The sequence below is a fragment of the Pseudorca crassidens genome, chromosome 19 (genome assembly GCF_039906515.1).
Source record: "Pseudorca crassidens isolate mPseCra1 chromosome 19, mPseCra1.hap1, whole genome shotgun sequence".
NCBI lineage: Eukaryota > Metazoa > Chordata > Mammalia > Artiodactyla > Delphinidae > Pseudorca > Pseudorca crassidens.
The window spans coordinates 63887719-63909943 of NC_090314.1; the positions used below are offsets into that span (position 1 = coordinate 63887719).

Here is a 22225-nt window from a genome sequence, read left to right on the forward strand (position 1 = left end):
TTTCTGGAGGAAGAAAACCAGAACTTGGGGCCTGGGGGTGAGGAGAGAGGAGCGTCTCCAGGTGCTGCCCCTCTGCAGACTGGGGAGGGGCAGCCGTCCGGAGGAGCAGGTTGCGGGGGATCACTTAGGAGGTCTCAGTGGGATGCAGGCATCGGCGGCCCCGGAGAGAGATGTGGGCTCCAGGGGGAGACAGAGAATCATCTATCTAGAGGCGAGGCTTTGAGACCTGAGGAATCAGCCCATTTTCCAGGGGCCAGGAAGTCACGGGAAACTCGCAGAAGCAAATCTAAACACACAGCTCTTTTGTCCCCGGAGTGAGGATGCCCAGTGCGCAGGTGCCCTGATGAACCGAGTGGGCAAATGTTAATCGGGTTCCGGCCGATGTTCAGTCTGCAAGATATAAGCCTGGGGCACTTCCGGCCCGTGCGGGGTGAGCCGGTCTGGGGCAGGCTCGCTGGAGACAGAAAGGGGCAATCTTGGGCGGGTACTCAAAACCGGAGGGGCGGGTGGCCCTGTCTCTCGTGTTGTTAGTTACAGAGCATTAAAAGGCACAGGTTACAGAACGAAGCTTGACAACACAGAGCTGTAAGAGCCACCTTCCATCATGAGCTAACAGGCCGTCCCATTTAGTACCACTCCCTTGTATTTGTGCTGCTGGAAAGCTTTTCACTTTAAAAATATAGAAAAGCGCAAAAAAATCATATGACCGTCATCTGTGACCCCCTTCTCCCTCCTCGGCGCCCCCTCTCCTGCCAGCCCTCAGAGGTGCCCCCCTGCCCCCCGTTGAGGGTTTGATGTTGTTTCTCTGCTCATGTAAACACGTGTGCTTATTGGAAGCCTCCCGGGTATGACGTTTACACGGGCAGCATCTTGTGTCTTCTTAGACGTCAAGAACTCCTAAACGCTGTGCAAATTTTAAAACCTCCTTCAGCACTCATTCGGAGTTTCAGATATTGACCCCTGAACAATTTTGAAGCGAAGGCAGTAACTGCTTTTTATTATGAATTATTTCAAACAGTGTATCACGGGGCTTCCCTGGCAATCCAGTGGTTAAGACTCTGCACTTCGGCGCAGGTTCGATCCCTGGTCGGGGAACTGAGATCCCACGTGCCTCGCGGCCAATAAATAAATAAGTTTTTAAAAATTGTAAGAATATTGGAAGAATGAAAAAAATAAAAAGGGTGCATGAGGTCTGAATCCTGGCGTGGGTCCCATTTCTCCCAGCGCTTGGGGTAGGGCTGAGGGGGTGAGTAAACCACCTGCAGAGAGCATCACACCCTGTCCTTTGTCTTCCAGGGCACAAGTGTATTTTCAAACACTAACGTATTCTGCCGTTGAATAGGAAAATGGAAATTTGCTCCAATCCACCATAGCCCTGACAGAACAGCCCAGCAGACAGCCACTCTTTAAAAGCTCGTATTCAAAATGTCTTCTAAGCAGTAATTACCTGTCTACCTGCCCCAGACAAGAAGCGCTTATTTGGGGACAGGTGATAAACCTGCTTCATTGAGTTTACTAGCTGTATCATTCCTTGGGGAAGTTGGAGTCATAAAACGGCAGAGGGTTGACGGCACACATAGGGCAGTGCTGAGCTCTGCTTGTCCAGGGTCTTCCGTTCTTTTGCCATTTCGATGCCCGATCCTGAGGGTAAAAAGTATCCAGGAGGCCAAAGAAAGCAAGCCAGACACCTGACAGGTGTTTTCTTTTGCAGGTTCTACGCAGCAGAGATTTCCATTGGGTTGTTCTTTCTTCATAAAAGAGGCATCATTTATAGGTGTGTATCGAAGCCCTGCTGGCCGCAGCACTGTGGAGGCTTTGCTGGACCTCTGGGCTCTGTGGGTGTGAGTTCTGTGATGGGGACTTAGAACATGGAGCGGACCCCCCCACACACCACCACCACGCCCCGGGTCACGGAGACCTGCGGGGACCACCATTCTTTCCACAGCCTCCGGGAAAATCCGAACCACCTTCTGGTTCCGGACCTCACAAGATCGTTTATCTCATTTCTGCTTCTGCAAGAAAACATGCTTTTCTTTTCCCTGCCAGCTCCTTCCTCTGCCTTTGACTTGGCACAGAGGTGAGGGGCCAGTGAAAGCTGCATTTCTGTTGGCGGTGCTCCGCAGAGGAACACGGGAGCTGGGAGGGGAAGGGGACAACTGTTGGATGCGGTTCCTCCCGTTGTTGGTTACAATGAAGGGAGAATGTTCTCCAGTATTAAGCAGAGAGTAATTAGAAGACCATAGAGCACGGGGCAGAACGGAAGGGACGCGGGTGACCCAGCGAGGTTGTTCTGAGCCCATGATTTGCACACCTGGCTGTGTGTCTGATCTCTCCGGGTGGGACACTAATAAACCGGTGACTGGGGTCTCCTCAGAGCTGCTCATTTGGGATCTCTGGTGATTCACCTGCACAGCCAAGGTCGGGAATCACTAGCTCAGTCGTTTAGTCATTCGTTCAGTCTGCATTTATTAAGTACCTGCTGCATGCTAGGCACTACACTGGGCTCTAGAGATGGAAAAATAAATAAGTCCTAATTCCCGGTCCCAGCACTCCCGTGACCGTAGTTAATGTGCCATTGGGACGCAGCCACTCACGGGCGCTTCTGTCTCACGAGCAGCAGAGCAAAGCATGTGACATTATGGGAAGGACGCTGATGCCACCCGCTTCTTTGCAGAGACCTGAAGTTAGATAACGTCATGCTGGATTCAGAAGGACACATCAAGATTGCGGACTTTGGGATGTGTAAGGAGCACATGATGGACGGGGTCACGACCAGGACCTTCTGCGGGACCCCAGATTACATCGCCCCGGAGGTAGGACCCCGACTGCCCTGGTTTTTTTAGACCCGGGGCTTTCCAGCTACAGACACAGCCCCCTCGTAGGATGTAGAGTCATCCCTGAATCACCAAGTCGATATGTGGGGAATAAATAATACAGAAGAAGAAACCACGAGAGCTCCCCACGCAGAGTAAGGGTACGCCTTGGTTCACGGAACTTTTGTTTTTGTTACACGTACGTGTGAGATGCATGCATGGTAGAACGTATTTCTTACATGGTCACCAGCAAACCAGCTTAAGGAACACTGGGGGGCAAAGAAGGGAGGACCTTGCTTGTGAGACGGCCCTGCATGGAAACACTGGGTCAGAGGTGGTCCCGGTGATGCCTCTTTAGCAAAATCAGAGTGATTTATTTTCTGTTTTGTTATGGTTTGTTTATTTTTTTATTGAAGTATAGTTTATTTATAATGCATTAGTTTCAGGTGTACAGCACAGTGATTCAGTTATATAAATGTGTGTGTATCGATGTATACATACATATTCAGGTTCGTTCTCAGATTTCCTTTCCATCATGTGCTATTCCAAGATATTGAATGTAGTTCCTTGTGCTATACAGTAGGTCCTTGTTGTTTATCTCTTTTACATACCGTAGTGTGTATACGTTAATCCCAGTCTCCTAATTTATCCCCCCCCTTCCCGCTGGTGACCGTAAGTTTGGTTTCTGTGTCAGAAAATCAGTGATTGGTGCTCTCAGGGGCACACTGCAGTGGATCATGGGAAGAGTGTACCCATGTGGTTCTGAGCAAAGTGGCTCCAAGATCTGTGTGTTGCCAGCAGTGGCCACGCTGCCTTGTCTTCGTCATGACACGTATTGAGTGGCTTATCTTCCTATTTTACAAAGCTTCCTACATGCCAGTGATTGGGTGGGTTAGAACCCTGGGTCGCTGTAGCCACCTGTCTGACCACGCCCCACCCTGTGGACGGCACCGTCCCTTCCCCACTGAGCTCCAGCAGGGAGCGGGTGATGGATTCCACGGTAGGCCGACCTTCAGCTCTTCGCAGAGCTCTCGTGTTCGCTGTCGGGTGGCTTTGTGGTATTTATTCAGCATAGCGCCCCGTGCATTTATCTCCGAGGCAGTAGCAATAATCAAAAAGACACGCGATTGGAAATCCGACCAGTGTGAGCTGCACTCCTGACTTATTATTTACAGGCTGTGGGGACTCAGGCAAGTTTCTCAAACTGTCTGAGCCTCCGTTTCTACAGTGGCAAGTCAGGGATGTCCGCCCTGTAGAGTTGCTGAGGACTAAGGTGCCTAGTACAGTGTTTGTACCTGGCAACCCTCGTTATACCCGTTATTCCAAAAGGGAAGCTAATCTTTATCCCTTTGTTAAGGCTTTGTTTTGCCTGTTATATTCCTAGACAGTGTAGGAACACAGGCTTAGAACATTGACTTAGAAACTTAAATTCTGAATTACGTGGGCAAAGATGGGATGTTCTCTTGATACATAACCTACGTAACCTCTTTCCCTGCAAACAGCTCACACCTTAGTATCTCCGTGCATGTAATGAGCTTAAATCTTTCTCAAACATGAAGGATAGAGACATGGTACAGAAAAAAATACAACCTCCTGATGCAGTATTTATTCTGAAGCCTTCTCCTGGCTGACATGTATTACACAGGCTGTGATTATTAGCTGTGCCCACTCTGGGTAACACCCACCAGTTGCTGTCAAAGCTTGGTGACAGGGAATGGCAGCAGTTTGAGGAATAAAGGTGGCTTTTGAACTTCCTCAAGACCAGGTTCCTGCTGCTCAAACAGATAGCTTCCTGTGTTCAGCGACACCTCAGCCGTCTGACATCACCAGGGGTGACAGCGTTCCACAGAGATGACATTGTCCAAATAATTGAAGTTGGTTGCCTGTTTTTTCAAGGTTCCTCGCGGTGCTAATTTCATATGGCTGCTGTAACAACCGCCAGCTTAGTGGATTAAAACAGGGCAAATTTATTATCTTACGGTTCTGGAGGTCAGAAGCCCAGAGCAGTCTCACTGGGCTAGCGCCAAACTGTCGGAGGGGCTGCACAGCCTCCAGCAGCTCTGGGAGAATCTGTGCCTGGTCCAGCCTCTGGGGCTTGTCTGCAGCCCTCGGCTCATGGGTCTTCTACATCTTCTGTGCCGGAAGCATAGCATCTTGTAATCTCTCTCCCTCTCTTTTCTAGCCCCGGCCCTCCAGCCTCCCTCTCCTAAGGACCTTTGGGGCTCACCCAGATAATCCAGGGTCATCTCCCCATCTCAAGGGGACATGCCTTGTTGGCCGCAAGGCAAGTTGGTCCTTCGTTCACTTGACTCACTTGCCACATCGGATTCTGAGCCTCTTGCAGTCTTCCAGAAGCCTGTCCTAGAAGACCCTGGCCACTGCTGTCTTCCTGGTCACTTTTTTGGGCCAACAGAGATTAGGTTGGCCTGGAAAAGACCCTTTGAACTGAGAAGTTGTTTGCCATTTGGGAGATCGCACCTGCATGGGGTTGGCCATGTCATGCTAAGAACCTGAGGACATGGTATCAGAGAGAGGGATGCTGGGAACATCCATCAGAGAGAGGGATGCTGGGAACACCCATCAGGGAGAGGGATGCTGGGAACATCCATCAGAGAGAGGGATGCTGGGAACACCCATCAGGGAGAGGGATGCTGGGAACAGGCCGTCAAAGAGGGCTTTATGGAAAACAAGCTTTGGGCCTCTTGATACACTGGATCACATGCTCTGGCTCCGGATACCCTCAGGTTCTGGAAGCCTTCATTCCTCTCCGTATACCCACTGTGCAGGCAATCAGAGAGCACCTGCCATTTATCGAGTGTCCACTGTGTGCTGGGCACCTTCTGTACTTTCTTCTCGTCACAAACCCTGTAGAGGAACAGGCCAGCAGGCCTGTCTTTCAGATGAGTGTCCGAGGCAGTCAGTAACAGCCTGGGGCCACGTTTGCTAAAAGTGCTGGAATCCAGCTGCCTCCCCAGGCTCAGGCCGCCTGCGGACCTTCGCACTGCCCGCCGTGCTGAGCCACTCAAACCCGGGGCAGCCTGTGTGTCCAGAGAGCATCCTGCACGCTTGCTGTACCAAGCGTGGCATTGTGGGGACACAGAAAGAGAGCACGCGGGGCCTTGCCCTGGAAGTGCTTCCCGTCTAGAGGAGGTGCCGCAAACAGGAACCAAAATCTACACCTAGATGCCGGTTGACTTTCAATGAAGAAGAATCCGCGCTCCTTTGGGAGCTCCGTCAGGAATAACTTCAGGTTGTTTCGCCTTACGCTAGCATTTTCTTCATAAGGGTCCAGGAATTTGGCATATTTCACCCAAGGAATCATTGCAGGGTAGAGAAAAGACCATCTAGGTTCCAAGTTTCTGAATTTGCTCAGAGGTGAAAATAACCTTGTCCTCTGTGTAAATCTTTCTGTCAGGCAAAGGCAAAATAATTATCTTAGGTGGCATTTTCCTAAATAGGCAAAGCGGAGGCTTAAATATTTATGGCTGTTCGTCAAAAGCCTTGAAATGGATCTGGTACTGTAGCATCTCCTTAGCCGGCAAAGATGAGCAAAGGCAGAAAATGTCATTGACACACGTTTGGCGCCGAGATGGACGCTGGGAAAGGGGCACCAATCAGGAGCTAATCCCTGAAGCCGACGTGAAGGGAACTCTTTGCTTTGACATAGAAAGGGTCCTTCGAGGACAGCGAGAGAGCCCTTGAGGCTTCACCTGGGTTTCATCCCCCATCTGAAAGTCGGCTGCTCCGGGCGAGCGAGATCCGGTCGCAAGGCAGGTATCTGCCGCAGCGGAGCAGCAGCCTGGACGCTAGCATCGCCCGCCCTTCCCTGGGAGAGCGAGGCAGCGGTAGGGCGGAGCTTCCGGAAGGTGCACCACGTGGGACCCTCGCTCTCGGCCTGGTCCTGCCGGGGTGTGTGGCCCACACGCAGAGGGCGTCACCCACAGTGTGGGCAGTGCCTGTTCCAGAGCGGGCCCTCGGAACGCAGCTTCCGCTTGGTCACGCCTGATACACGAGCAGAGGTTGCGCCACTTGGTAGGAGACAAAGGTGGGATTTGCAGCCGAGACGTTCCGACCCCAAAGCCTGTGTATCCTGTGCACGTATCGCAGCACCTCCAGGGAGATGAGAAGGCTCCCCGAGGGAAAGGGCAGTGAGGGACGAGCACGGAGATGTTACAGCCCACTTCTTCTTTAACGTCCGAGGGGTCTGAGTCCTGACCAGGCCTTTCTGTCTCTGGGGCAGCGAGTCAGGATCGTGGTCCAGCTGCCCATCCTGGGCAGACCTCTCAGAAGCCGGGGTGAGCCAGCAGCTCTAAGCCCCTCCCCCTCAGGTGCTCACCGAGGGTCCACCAAGCACCCCCTGTCAGGAGGGTCAGGGGCTGGAAGCAGTTAGGAGCGGGCCACTGCAGCCCAGGGGAGCTCGGGGATATGGGCAAGACCGTGTCCCCAGGTGACGACAGACGGCCCTCCAGCACGGAACAACCCCGGAGGAGAAGCCTGCGGGTCCCCCCGCCACCAACTGCCCGCAGGCAGACGCGCACACTTGCCGTCCGTGTTGGGCTGGATGTGTTCAGAGAGCTGGAGGCCCGTCCCGGGGGTCCTGGGCTCTCCTTTCAGCCCTGTGAGAAGGCCAGCACAGGATTGCCCATGACGACAGCCAGAAGTCTGCATTTTTATGTAAAATATGCCTGATTCTTCTCTCCTTCCCTCTACCTGGACCCTCCTTTCGCGGGGGTCAGCCTGCTCCCTCCTTCTCCTCCTTGAAGCCTTGGCGCAAATGTCACCTCCGGGAGGTCACCTTTCCCGGCCGCCCTGGTTCAGGGGGCAGACCTCCAGCCGCGTCCCTGGTCCCCTTCCGCGGTGCACGTCACCCTCGGATAGACCACGTCGCGTGCTCACGTGTTTACTTCTTTCTTTGTCTCCTGCTGAGCTCCAGGCAGCAGGACCCTTGGCTTTTGTTCACAGGTGGGCCACTACCCCGGGGGCAGGAGGGATGGGTGGGGGGGTCGGGGGCAGGCGTAGCGAGCTGTGTGTCTGGCCATGGCCGGGGCAGGGCAGATGGGCCGGGGCACAGGGCCGAGGCTCAGGCACTGGGGGGTCGGGAGCTCCGGGGCTGGAACCCAAGGCTGGTGGCAGGTGGCAGAGCGTGCGGGGGCAGGGGTGTGGCCCCGCGCCCCCCCTCTCCCACTGCCGGGGGTCCCCAAGGGTCCAAGGTGGACGGGAAGTCAGCTCAGGACCCGAGGGGCCAGAGTACCGACCTCCCCGGAGCTTCTCCTGGCCTCTGGGGAAAGAGCTGTAGAGAGGGGCAGAGAATAAAAGAGACGTAAAAGTCGCATGAGAAAAGACCTCGTTTGGTGCACACGGCCGAGCAGCCAGGCCGTAAATGAGCACCTGCCAAGCTGGGAAGAAACGGGAAAACGAGGTGGAAAGAAGCCGGTGAGTGCCAGCAGCGGCCCCTCTGAGATCAGCGCCTCTGGGCCGCTGACCCCAACCCCGCCCAGGCGGGCGGCCGCGGAGAAAGCCCTTGATTAAAGAAAGAGAACGATAAACCGGAAGACGCTTTCTATCAAAGGCCAGCTTCCCTCTGCGCCAGGTCACGGTCCAGTGACTCCAGCATCACAGAGGAGATGAAGCAGCCGCTTTCCCCCCAAGAAACGTTTAAAGAGCCCAGGCCAGGCATTCTGGGGGGCAGTTCTTCCTTAAATTATATAACTCTTCTCAGACCTTTTCGAGGAATGGTGTTGGTTATATTATCTCATATATTTGATTGTCTGCCTGCGTCTCTTTAACTGTCTCATAATTTTCGTGGCATCAGAGTTTAATGAGTTCAGCCTGTTCTCTGGAGCATTTGACCCCTTCTGTGATCTCGTGGTCCATGAGGCAGCCCCAGTCTGTTCTCCCCCTCCCCCTCCCCGCCCTCCCTCCACAGATGACCAGCTCCTGGTGACTTAGCTGCCCCCTGATGGATGCCCGCTGCGTGTGAGAGCCAGGGAGGGGCGCCTCATCGACGTGAGTCTGTTTAATCCTTCAGTTGGGTCTGCAGCGTCGGTGTTATTGGCCCTGTTTCCCAGGTGATGAACCCAAGGGGCAGAGATCCGTTCATTTTTCCCACGCCCCAGATCCACGGCAGGCTGGGCTCTGAACCCGGGGCTCATCAGCTTCTCCCTGCAGCAGCTGTGGTCCCGGGAGGAGGGCTGCCCAGGGACTGACCACCTCCCTCCGGGGGTACAAGTGAGCCTCCCTCCATCCAGGCCCCGTCTTTGTTTTCCAAGCACCAATGGCGCCCTGATAAGTCTTTACTCCAGGAATCCCATGGCTACATGAGTTGGCCCTTCAGTTGGGGATTTGTTTAAATCTTGCGAAAATGGGTCAGGGCTCACTGAGTCCCTTTTCACCTTGCCGTGGGGAGGACGGGCTGGGTGTCTGGATGGAGATGACCAGTCTGCTCTCATGGGCGGGTGTGGGCCATGCACCTGCCCCTGTGACTTCGTGTCATTTAACAGCAGTCCTTAGCTGAGTGGCGCTGTCCCTGTTCTCCAGACAAGAGGAGCCGTGGGGAGGAGAGGAGCCCTGTGCAGGGCTCGTAGACGGCAGGCCCCGGGCTGGGGCCCTCATGCCTCAGTGCCCCCTTCCACACGCATCTGTGAAGACCACCGGACTGGAATTCTGGAAAATCTTTTATTCCAGCCGATTAAGGTCTTACAGGCACAAATGTGTTCCTGACTCCCAGTTCGTTCCTTCACTGCACGAGTGGTTATTTGGTTCAGAGCACAGTGAACAAAGGGCTTGAAGGGCTCCCTGCTCAGCAGACGAGGCCTGAGATAAGGGGGCTCCGAAGGGGGCGCGGAGCAGTGAATCCGGCCCCCCTCCCCCCCGCCTGCCACCGCAGCCTAGACCAGTGACCAGGCCACGGTGGCTGAGCTCGAGAACCGCTCGGAGGGAGACTAGAGGCTGGTGGTGGCGCCTCCGATTCCGGCTTAATTCAGCCCGACTCTACCTTAGCCGAGCCCCACGCAGATGTGATGTTTCTGAGAAGGAAGGACTTTCTGTTTGACTTCAGGTGGCTTTTGCTTTATCGTTGTGTAGTCAGCTCTGGCTGTAGTTCTGCTCTTTGAAGAACTTGGGGCGACGTCTGTGAAATGCGGATGCGACTTTGGGGCTGAAGCCTTGCCCATAAGAAGCCTGGCCTGCCTCCAGGGCAGGGCTGCGTTCATTCGCGTCTGTTATTTGACAGTTGTTTCAACTTGCTGCTGCTGTGTAACCACCCAAGACTGAACGGCTTAAAACCACAGCCACGTTATCGCTGGGATTCTGCCCGGCATGTGCCGGCCGCTGTGGCCCTGCTGGGCCCTGGAGGGTGGTCCCACGGGGGCCCCGGGCTGCTGGCTCTTGGCCGAGACCCACGGGTCCTCCTCTCCGTGTTCTGTCCTCCGTGAGATTTCTCCTCATTCAATAGTTTATCCAGAGCGTCTCGCCACGGTGACTCCCAAGAGGGTACAACACAGGCCCCCCAAAAAGTGGAGGCCCCTTAAGCTTCACCTAGAACTTGATTACTGTGTCATTCCCACCACCTCCTCCAGGTCAGAGCAAGTCCACAGCCAGCCCGGCGCCTAGGGGAGGTGATGTAAGTACTAAACCCTGGTGGGAGGCGTGGTGCTGTCACGCTGCAGGGGCCATACAGGATGGGAGCGAGGGGCACTGTGGCCGTCTTTGGGGACAGTCCCCTGCACAGCTGGCTTTGAGCTCTGTGTGGGCCAGCAGAGAATCCGCAGCACAGCACCCCGCGGGGGCAGGTCTCAAAAGCGCCGAGGACCCAGGCAAGAGAGGCCCCTGCCCTGGGTTACAGAGCCGGGATCAGAAGCTTTTTCTGCTGAGGGCTAGAGGGTAAGTGCTTTACCTTTGCCTTCATCTAAATTTTAGATTTCTCCAGTTTGAGCAGCTGTTCCTGCCAAAAGGCTCCAAAGACTGATCGTCTTTGTTACATTTTTTCTCTCACATTCAGGAAACTTAAAACCATGCTTAGCTCCCAGGCTGCACCCGGCAGGGTTGGGCTGGATTTGGGCTGCAGGCTGAAGTTTGCGCCCCCAACGTTACAGGGCTCTCGTCGGGCCTCCCCAGCCTGAGCTGTCCTCACAGGCTTGGGGTCTGTAGGGTCAAAGGGATGTGCCCACCTGGGGTCTGAGAAGTCCCTCCCAGGACCTGCGCAGCCTCTCCCCCCTCCCCCCCCGCCCCGTGCCATCGCCCCGCGGGGTGCCGCCCTGCTGGCGCAGACACGCCAGCGTCCAACGGGCAGATGGGACAGAGCTGGGACGTGCGGGAGGCTCGTCATGGCCGTGGTGGAGGGGGCGGCAAGAGCAGTCAGGCGGGCCATGTCTCCGCGTGCGGAGGGCATCTCAGGGGCCCCTGAATTCTCCAGTTGAACCTGGCCTTCTGGGTTGTTGGGAGGAATTACAGGTGGAATCCTGTTCCCCCAAAACCGGTGTGTTGAAGGGGACGCCAGTGTGACTGTGCATAGGGGCAGGGCTTTCCAGGAGGTGACCACAGCCAGACGAGGTCATTGGGGTGGGACCCCCTCGGAGAGCACTGAGGTTTTCGTAAGAGACACCAGGAGGGCAGCTCACGGATGACAGGCTGGTGAGAGCTCAGCAAGGGGGCTGCTGCCCTGCCGGCATCCTGACCGTGCGCTTCGACTCTCCAGAACCGTGAACAGTAGACGCCTGTTGTTGGAGCCGTGCGGCAGCCCGAGCAGAGCGCCAGGGGAAGTCCGCGGGCAAGGTGCAAGGAGAGAGCAGCTAGTCCATATCGCGAGCTCAGTTTGTAGCGTCTGTATTTAGGCAGATGGTCCGTGGCCTCTGTTCCTCTGGCCCCAGCGCCCCGGCCCCGTACGGAGTCCTGGGTCTCGGCCGCAGGTGAACGACGCTGTAGACCAGGACGCGTTTTACCTGCTCGCAATCATCCTCACCATCTGTCACCAGGCAGAGCAGGAAGGACGGGTGGGTAAAGGTCCCGGGGGTGGGGCAGCGCCCCAGATGTCCTGCTCACATAGAGGGGCACCGTGACAGAGGGTCGCGTCCTGGCTCTGCACACCCCCCCCCCACCCCGCGGTGTCACTGCCTGCAAGCTGGCCGGGCCTCAGCCACCCCCGTGGGAGACAGGCACCGTGCCCAGTGCAGTGTGGCTTAAGTGGGGCTAAACCTTGGCCCCTGTTACTGTGGGTATCATATTCTTAGTGTATCTCGCTCTTAAGGAGGTTCTTGAAAATATCAGGTTGGCAGAAGAGAATCCAAAGAGGAGTTTAGTTTTTTGTCGTTGTTGTTGTTGTTGTTTTGACGTAACAAGAAATTATGGAAGTTAGTTCGGCCTTGGGCTGAAGAGGTTGGGTGACCCAGGCCAACTGGGGTGGTGTTTTCCCAGCCCTGGTCGTTTCACGGTCACCTTCCTGACTTATTCCTTGACAAGCAAATGTTACCGAGGAGATAGAGGGCGATTAGCCCAAGTAGAGATTAGAGCTTTTGCACAAAGCCTTGAAACGGGAATGTTTTCTCCCCGTGTAACTCCATGTTGTTGATGCCTCACCCGACCACAGACATCTCGCTAGCACACGTCCCAGTGTCAGACACCAGGGGCGGGGGCATCTTCCTGCCTGCTCAGAAGTCTGGCAGGTGACTCGGAATTTGACTCGTGGCTCTTTCAGAATTATTAGCACAGCCACCGTGGAAGAGAGTTCGGCAGTGTCTTACGAAGCTAAACGTGGTCTTTACCGAACGATCCAACCATTATGCTCCTGAGTATTTACCCAGATGAAGTGAAAACTTACGTCCACACAGAAAGCCACACAAGTGTTTACAGCAGCTTTAGTCCTAATTGTCAAGTCTTGGAAGCCACCGAGATGTCCTTCAGTAGGTGAGTGAACAAATAAACGGCGATACGTCTAGACAATGGAGTATCATTCAGCACTAGAAAGAAACGAGCTCTCAAGCCGTGGAGGAAACCTCGGTGCGCATGACTAAGTGAAAGAAGCCCATCTGAAAACACTGCACGCTGTAAGAGCCCGAGTGTGGACGTCCTGGAAGAGGCAGAACTAGGAAGACAATAAAACACATTGGTAATTGCTGGGGCTGGGGGAGGGCCATGTGGGCGGAGCGTTTGAGGGCAGTGAAACTATTCCGTACAGTAACAGTACAGTGGTGGGTACGTGTCATGATACATTTTCAAAAACCCATAGAATGTACAGCACCAGCAGTGAACCCTGATGTAAACCCTGGGCTTTGGGTGGTAACGATGTATCCATGCAGGTTCAGCGATTGTAACTAAGATACTGCCTCGGTGTGTTGAACTTGGTGGGGGCGGGGTATATGGGAACTCCGCAGATTCCTCTCAGTTTTGCTCTGAACCTAAAACTTCTCTTTAAAGCAGTTTATGAATTAAAAAGAAGAAGAAGAAGAAGAAGAAATGCAGCCTGGGTGGCCTTTCCCTTCCAAACAAAGGTCCAGGATAGGACTGGGAACGGGGACTGTACTCACCAGGCTTTGAAAGCTCTGCGTTTGCATCCCCTCCTCCCCTCCTCCTCGCTCTCGCTCTCGTTTTCCTTCCTTGCTTCCTTCCTTTTCTCTTCTGTGTTACTTGCTATTTGAAGCCAGGGTCAGTAGTTGCAAACCCTCTTTGTGCCACGTGATCCCCTTCAGGTCCTCGGGGAGCAGAACATACACTGTCCTGCTCTCTGCCTTCCGTCCCCGGGTGTAAAGAAGGCAGGGGGGTGGTTACTGTAACGGGACCTTAAGGCGCCTGTGTTGCCTTTAGAGACGTCGTTTTCTGTTCGCCCCAGCCCTGGCCACCGTGTTCATCTCAACGGGAAGTATGTAGTGCAGACTCCAAACCTTCCGTTCTCGTCTTGTGCCAGAATTCCTTTCTACTTTTATTATGCATTTTGTCCAGAGCTTTCAAGTATCGCAGGTATTTCTCGTGTGATGAACTAAGATCCTCGATGTGTAAGGTATCACGTTTTAGTGTATTTATCCATTTTCGTGTCACCCTCGCAGGGTGCCCGGCCCCAAGAGACGCACGATTAGCCCAAACAGTGGCAGTGAGGGAAGGGGTGGGGGAGGGTGTGTTAATACCACAGAGAAGAGAAACCGGGAGTTTTGCTGCTCTGATCAAAATTAATTCAGTTGCATGAGAGGGGGATTTTTTAATCTGTTTTATTCACTTCTGTGCCTCGTGCCTGGAACAGCGTCCGGCACACGGACAGATGATATTTGCTGAGAGAATGAACAGAAGGTTCATCGTTGACAGAATTCCCAGGTGCTGACGATCGTTTCAGAGCATTTAATCCATGTGGTTAATCCAGCCTTTCATTCAACATGTTTCCTTCGTCTTCCTGTGGGCCTGGGTTAGCTCATTGCCTTGAGTCCCTTTCACCTGCCTGCCGTGCCCGGGGCCTTCCTGCTCCTGCCGTGAGACCCTGTGGAGTTACGCACATTCAACTCAGCTGCAATAAACACACGTTTCTATACATACCACGTACTTGCCAGTATGTGGGGTGCTGGGGTTCCAGTGTCACAGATGAGGAAACGGAAGCACAGAGAGGCTAAGCGCCTTGCCCAGGGTCACACAGCTCCCGCGTGGCCGAGCTGGGCTCCGGCAGTCAGGTTCGGCGCTTTCTTGCCGCACTCTGCTTCCTACAGTGCTCTGGGCTGGTGGGCGCTGCCCCAAACTGGTTTGACTGGGAGCACCTTGGCTGAGCGTTGGGGATGCCTCGTCCATACCCCGCCCCCGATGTGCTTCCCGTTCACCACGCTCTGGTCCAAGCCTGGCGCTGCAGGAGGTGGGCGCAGCTGGGAGACCTTGCCGCCCACCCAGCGACCTTCCAGCAGGCCTCTCGGCTTCCTTCTCAGAACCCTGAGGATGCTTTTCCAAACCGTCTCGAAGGCCCGTGCAGCCTTAGCAGTCCAGCAGTCTGACGAGCACTTTGCACTCGAGGTCGGTGGTGTCCGCGGAGCAGGCTTGCACCAGATCCGCTGGCTTCTCCAGCCTGACCTTAGGGAGGGTCTGCTGTGCAGGGCGCTCGGGAGGGTGGCCCGGCCCCTGCGGGGAGAGCCTGGGGTCGAGTGGGGGCAGATAAGCAGCCTCAGTGTAACTTACGTGGCAGAGGCGTCGGGATCTGCGTGGCCCTGGGCTGTGGGTCCTGGAGCAGGGAGCTGGGGAGGCGCTGAGTGAGCTCAGGGCCCTGTAGCTGTCAGAACGGAACACCCAGAAAACACCCAGGCACGTCATCTTTCTTTCCAAATGGTACTGTTTCAACAAGTCAGCATTTCCACCAGCTCCGTGAAGAAGGCCTCCAGTGTCCCATGTTCTAGCCTGGGGGATTTATGATGTTTTTCGAAACGACCATAAGTTTCCCATTCAAATGTTTTTATCGTTGATAAAAGGAGGAAGTAATAGGCTTTGTTTCCCTGAGACAGTCAGAGGACTTGAGCGCGTTTTATGAGTAGAGGCCAGCGTTCCTTTGTGCTGCAGCCTGGCAAGGGCGGCCGACAGGCGGGCCGTTTACTCTAGCGTGGGCACGGGGGCTCGGCCAGGACACACGCTGGGACGGTGAGGAGCAGAGTCCAGGAAAGCGTGGCCAAGGGCGGGAGCGCGAGTCCCCGGAGCCCTTGAAGACGAGGCTTCGGGGCCACCTGCTGACTCAAGTGGGCATCGTCGCTATTTAGACCCCGTTAAGCATTTGAACCCTCCTTCGGCAAGAGTCACCCTAACTGGGCCGGTTCCCGCCCTAGCGTCTAGGGAGCCACGCTGACGCAAGAGCGGATGAACCTTCAGTTGAGAAAAGTGGTCCAGATCGTGGAGGCCAAGGCCAGGCGTCCAGGGCTCGAATGCCAGCTTTGCCACCTCTGGCTGTGGAGCCTTGGGCAGGCTACTTAACCTCCCTGTACTTCATTTCCTCATGTCTGAAATCGGACGCTCCTACCGCCAGGGTGTCGCGAGGGCTCCAGGAGCTAAGAAAGAGAAAGACCCCGGGCCCTGGTGAAAGCCCGGATGGTGACGTGGGCTCCAGTCATTGTGCTGTAGTCAGTAGCACCTGAAGCCTCACCACGCTGCCCCCCGCGTCCTCCAGGGAAGCGTCTGAAGCCCCGTCCGCTTCAGGAGGTCTTGGGGTGTGTAGCCCTGCAGAGGGGGGAGGGGTGGGGGGCCCTGGAGCGACGTCCTTCCAGCTGCTGTGGGCCTTTGGCCTCGTAAGAGGCGAGAAGCCGCCCCCCACCCTCTGCCCAGGTCCTGTTCCCAGGCTGGAAGGAGGCCACTCACACCCCACTGTACAAGACAGGCAGCCACTTGTAGCGTCCTGACAGCCCTCAGGCACCTGGCTCAGGGAATCATAACCATGAAGATCGCGGTAACAAGTAGCAGTGAACCTGGATGACAGCGGCCCCGGGTTCTGCCTCTGGCTTCCCTGTGCCGCAGGGAAGGCCGCCGCCAGCCCCTCACGCCTCTCCTTTTGTGAGTTTCTCTGCGGTGGGAACCATGTCACCGGGGCAGCCCCTCGCCGGGGGGCTGCAGGGGGACAGGCATCGCCCGGGCTTGGCTGCTAGCTTCCAAGTGCCAGAGACACCTGCTCCCGTGTCCGTTGGGGACAGACCCAAGACAGCCTCCCGTCCGTTCTGTGGCCCCTGAGCTGCGTCCGCAGCCCAAAGCTGGCCCCCTAGGCCAACAGGAGCCGGTAGAGCTCAGTCTAGACCAGCCCTGAGCAGTAGAAGTAAACGCAAGCCCCAACTACATGTAAGCAGTCACGTTTTCTTAAAAACTTAGAAAAGAAACGGGTGAAATTAATATCTGATTTAACCCGGTATATCCAAGATGAAAAATTAGCCATGAGATATTCTGCATTTGGGGCACTAAGTCCTCCGAATCGGATGTGTATTTTACACCCAAAGCATTTCATGCCCGTTTGCGCTGGCTGCGCGTCAGAGGCTCGTAGCCACGCGTGGCTCAGTGGCTCCCGCGTGGGACAGTGCAGGCCTACACAGCTCACAGGGGACAGTGTCACTAGCACCCTAAATCCTGTGCTTCTAAGTGTTCAGATCTTCGGTGGGGCGCTCTCTTCAACACTGCTTCCCCTTTGCGGTGAGGTTTGGGGTAATTTGGAGGTGTTTGTTACTAGCAGCCGATCGTCGAGGGGAAGTACGCTTCGTGCTGAATGTGCGTTTGCAGTGGTGGGGTTGCCCCCATCTCTCGTAGCTTAGATCTTTGAACCGTCTCATTTCATCCAGGGCGTGAGCCAGGGGTGACAGACTGTGAACGTCTCCAGGAGAAAATGCTCCAGCTAAATCCTAAGCCCCGTCCTCTTATTAACAGTTAAAGGCGAAACCTTGTAAGCTCAGTGCAGGGTGAGCTGGCCGGCTCCAGGGGCTGAGCAATGCCATCGCCCAGAAACAAGCCATTGGCGCTGAGCCTCCTGCTGTCCTAAGCCTTGGAGGAAGCGTCAGGTGTCATCAGCACAAGTCAGAAGAGCTTAGTGGACCCTGAGAAGCAAGCTGGACCAAAGCTGACGAAGAGTCAAAACAAACGAAGGAACAAAAGCTTCCCCTGGGCCTGGCTGTCCGGGTGTGTGAGTCATTCTGACCAGGATCGGGGCTTCCACACCCCTGACTGCTGACACTTCTCCAAGCGGGTGGCATCTTCCAGCACCCGAGCAGGGGGTCTGGCTGGTGAGACTGCTCACGTATGTGTAGAAACAGAGCCTGGAATAAAGCGCGGTCCCCCTCATCCAGCCCCCACTGCTCTCCAGCCTCGTAATTCGCACAGCAGTGCGGGGCCTCATCTCAGCCTGTGTTCAAAACAAGCGGAAACTAAGATAGGTGAACAGCAGAGTTTTACTGTAGAGCACAGAGACCTATATGCAGTATCCTGTAACAAGCTATAACGGAAAAGAATTTTTTAAAAAGAATATAGATACATACATGTATAGATGTATAACCGAATCACTTTGCTGTACACCTGAAACTAACACGATACTGTAAATCAACTCTACTCCAATATAAAAAATTTAAAAAAAACCACTAAAACACTGATTAATGAGAACAGATTGCAGGGCCTGGTTTTAATACAGTTACAAGAACAAATTTTACTCAAGTGCTTTTGAAATATAGTTACGACAACTGAAGTGATGATTTCAAATCTCATTGAACTAATTCTCAAAGCCCTTTGATTCATAATTTATTAATCCCAGTGCGAGTGATTCCATGTATTTGAAAGCCATAAAGTGCAGTTTTATAATTTTTTTTTTTTTTTTTTGGCTGTGTTGGGTCTTCGTTTCTGTGCGAGGGCTTTCTCTAGTTGCAGCGAGTGGGGGCCACTCTTCATCGCGGTGCGCGGGCCTCTCACGGTTGCGGAGCACAGGCTCCGGACGCGCAGGCTCAGCGGCCATGGCTCACGGACCCAGTTGTTCCGCGGCATGTGGGATCTTCCCGGACCGGGGCACGAACCCGTGTCCCCTGTATTGGCAGGCAGATTCTCAGCCACTGCGCCACCAGGGAAGCCCCATAAACTGTAGCTTTAAAACATGCCTGTCAATTTTCAGAGCACCGCTTGTTACCTGATTGGCTTCGGGCGAGTTCCGTAAGCTTCTTGCATCTCGGTTCTGTCCCCTAAAAAATGAGAAGAGGAATTTCTGGCTCACTGGGTTGCACACAGGGTGTGCAGAGTTATCTGAACACAGTAGGTGCTTGGTGGGTGTGTCTTTCCTCTCCCAAAGAGGATTTCTGTTGTTCTTCTACTTGTTCCAGTCAGGCTTTGAGGCAGTCATTTCCCGTCTGGGGACCGGTGTGGCCGCCACCATTTCATGTCATTAGGGAATAAGTTAGAGGCCCATTTTGGTAGGGTATTTTGTGCTTTTTATGTTTTCAGGAAAGAACAAAGGTAGTCTTCAAAAGGAATTAAGGCCTCTTTGTGGGTTCCTTTGGTTATCATTTTCTTGTCAAGGAAACGAGCTATAAAGCTGCCAGATGGAAACACGCGCCCCCTTGGTCCTGCCCACACCGGGGTACGTCAGAGGAGTGTGCATTGCTCGTGCCACGGGGAGAAATACTCGGAACACGTTAAAGGAATGAGAGTGGGCAGACACACAGGAGGTTAGCTGATGTCCCAGGACGTTTAATGAGACATAGGGGCCGTTTGGAAGATACCCTAGAACACCCCAAAGTCCAGTTTTTCTGCAGAATGGCAGGTGATAGTGCTGAGCACCTGTTCGTTACATCCTCGCCCCGAATTCCGGGGCAGATCCTCGGATCTGGAAAGTGGGTGCCTTTGGCACACGGCCTACCTGGGACGCAGCCGCTGCGTTGTGATAAGTCTCGCCTCTCGGAAATCTGAGTCAGTATCACCCCCTTCCACGGGGGGCGGTGGGGGGAGGTGCGGAGCCCCCGTAGCACGTCTGAGAGTCTCAGAGGGGCAAGGTCCCGGGGCCCATCCCCAGCTGCAGACAGCTCGTTTCATCGATTCCTCCCCCGACCCTGATTTTACTGACGTGTCTAAACCAAATCTAAGATATCATGTCATTTCACCCCTAAATACTTCATCTCTCACGCACGTCACCCCTGCATACGCTCCCCTCTAACTGAAAAGGACCCTTCGTAACTAATCATCGGACCGTTTATGCCACATGACGATATTAGCAACGATTCCCACAGCGTCATCTAATTCAAGACCGTATTTTAATTTTCCCAATTTCTTTCTACGTTGGGGTGGTTTGAATCAAGATTCAGACAAGGTCCAAATCTTACACTTGATTACTGCGTTTTTTGTCTCTTTCAAAAACATTTCAAAACATCAGTCCTTCAGCAGATGCCCTTGGGCGGGTTGTGCAGCCCAAGGAAACCAGCATGTTTCCTTTAGTCTTTCGTCCTCCTCACATCATCTTTCAGCAAAATTCTGTGACATAGTTTGATCGTCTTATTTATCAGACCTTTGCTCTGAATGACCTCGGGCTTTTTCCACAAATGAAATCCACCTCAGTGCCCAAATCATTTTCACCCAAGAAGATCAGTAAATCTACCTTCCAGCAGTGCCGTGGCATCTCCCGGTGGATTCAGAAGAGAAATTCCAAAATCATGGGGCGAGGGTTCTCTGTGTGTCTGATTCGAAGGGTCCCCTTCAAAACCCAGCGGCAAATGTTACCATCACCTCATTTGCATGAACGGAGTGTGTAAATGACTACACGCTTGACTTCCCTGTTCCAACACAGGCTTTCTGATTGGCCACTAAATGTAGTCGATGTGTTTGTTTTCACACAGATAATCGCTTATCAGCCGTATGGGAAATCTGTGGACTGGTGGGCCTACGGCGTCCTGTTATATGAAATGCTGGCCGGGCAGGTAATGTTTCCCTGTGTTTTCATGCTTGTGTGTCGCCACGTAACAGAAGGCTCAGCTCTGTGGGCACCACGACAGCAGGACCTGGCCGTGGGGAATGGCTGGTGCTGGTCTGACTGCCCTGATCCTGGTGAAAGAAATGCTCTTCTAGTCCTAAAAACCCAAACTGAAAGCTATACTCTGGCGTGTGGACCATACAGCTTTTGCATCACCCGCCAAAGGTCCCTGCACCTTGAGGACAGTGGTGGCCTTTTGTTTTCGGTGTCTCAGCCCTTGGGTGGGATTGGCCTTCACCGCACGTTTCTCTGCAGAAATCACCCCGGCCGCTCCCGGGTGTAGAGCCGGTATTATTGTAAAGGAAGAAGTTAGTTAAACTGGAAGGAGTGTTTTAATAGCCTCTCCCGTCTGCCCTTCTCTCTCCTTGGGCAATTCATTGTAATTTTCACAAAAGCCCAGCGAGGCTGAACTTCCGGTTAAGAAAAGGCAGATTAGGTTTCCCTTGGCTGTGTGACGAGTCAGGTGACCAAGGGCATCGCTGCCTAATGGGGCACTTTCTAAGGTGGTGGCCTTAGTATCTGTGTTACTAGGGTACGTCACACCCGCTGCTGTTGACAAACAGCTCCCACCCCCAGTCTCAGTGGATTAAGAATGACAGTGGTGCATTTCCCACATTTCAGATCTCTGCCATTGTACCTACTAATGATTCTGTCGTGGGCAGCTTTTATTAACTCTCAGCCCTCAAGTGTGCCAGGGAGTGTGCCCTCCCTAGCCAAGAGCCTTTGTAAGAGAGAATGCAAAGAAACACCCACGTCGAGTAGCAGAGCTGCCCCCAAAGAAATCTTTGTTCCTGGGGAGAAGTCACCCTTTCTGACATGTTACATCCATTGACTCATTTATTATTCATTCAGTGCGTACTTACTGAATGTGCGTGGGAATGGCTGTGAGCAACACAGACAGAGACCCTTCCCTTCAGTAAGGTTACAGTCCAGAGAAAGACAGTAGACAGGCAGATACGGAAATGATGTGCGGGCCCCTCCTCGGCATCCTTGGGAACTGGTTCCAGGACTCCCACGGGTAAACCAGAGTCCTTGGAGGCTCAAGTCCCTTGTATAAATGGTGTGGTAATTGCGTGTAACCCAGGCACATCCGCCCGTGCACTTTACATCATCTTGCTATTACTCAGTATACCTAACACAATATAAATGCTATGTACCTAGTTGTAATTGCAATATAAGTGTTATTTAAGTATCTGTTGGTATGTGGCAAATTCAAGTTTTGCTTTTTATTTATTTATTTTATATTTATTTTGGGCCACACCGCACAGCTTGTGGGATCTTAGTTCCCCGACCAGGGATCGATCCTGGGCCCTTGGCAGTGAAAGCGTGGAGTCCTACCCACTGGACCACCAGGGAATTCCCAAGTTTTGCTTTATAAACCGTTTTGGACTTTTATTTCATTTTTGATCTGCAGTTGGTGGACTGTAACAGTGATAAGCTAAGAAGAAAAGTAACAAAGCAGAAGGACGTAGAGTGTTGGGGGAGGGTTGAAGTTTTAGCTCGGAGCGCCAGGGAGGGCCTCACATAGAAGATAAAGTTAAGACCAGAAGGAAGTGAGAGGATGTCCACGTGCACATCCAGGGGGAAGAGCGTTCCAGACAGAGGGAACAGCCAGTGCAAAGGCCCTGGGGTGGGAGTGCACAGCTTTACACTTAAGGAACGGAGAGGAAGCCGCCCATGTGGCTGGAGTGGAGTGAGCTAGAGACGGAGTAGGAGGCTGAGATCAGAGAGGAAGAGAGGGCACCAGGCCCCGGGCCGTGGAGACCATCGCGAGACCATTGGCTTTCCCTCTGGGCTGGGAGACCCCCGTGGTCTCTCCTTTCTCTCTTTCGTTGTGTCTTAACATCATATAGATACTAAAGTTGTCTTTTAAGTATTAAAAGATGAGGTTCCACCTATATTTGGTCTTTATTTCTCAATGATGTTGAGACTTGATATTTAAAAAGTGGTTTGTGTATTATTTATTTAGGTTTCTTCCATCAAGGAACCATTCTTC

At 53.7% G+C, this 22225-nt stretch overlaps 1 protein-coding gene across 4 annotated transcripts in view; it reads left to right on the plus strand.

Annotated features, from left to right (window-relative positions):
* Window positions 1-22225, plus strand: part of PRKCA (protein kinase C alpha) — a 365590-nt gene that overhangs the window by 321755 nt on the left and 21610 nt on the right. For all 4 annotated transcript variants that reach the window (XM_067717472.1, XM_067717473.1, XM_067717475.1 and 1 more), the window contains 3 exons: window positions 1712-1774; window positions 2675-2813; window positions 20096-20176. In XM_067717472.1, coding sequence (XP_067573573.1) covers window positions 1712-1774; window positions 2675-2813; window positions 20096-20176 — 283 coding nt within the window. The remainder of the gene's footprint in view (window positions 1-1711; window positions 1775-2674; window positions 2814-20095; window positions 20177-22225) is intronic.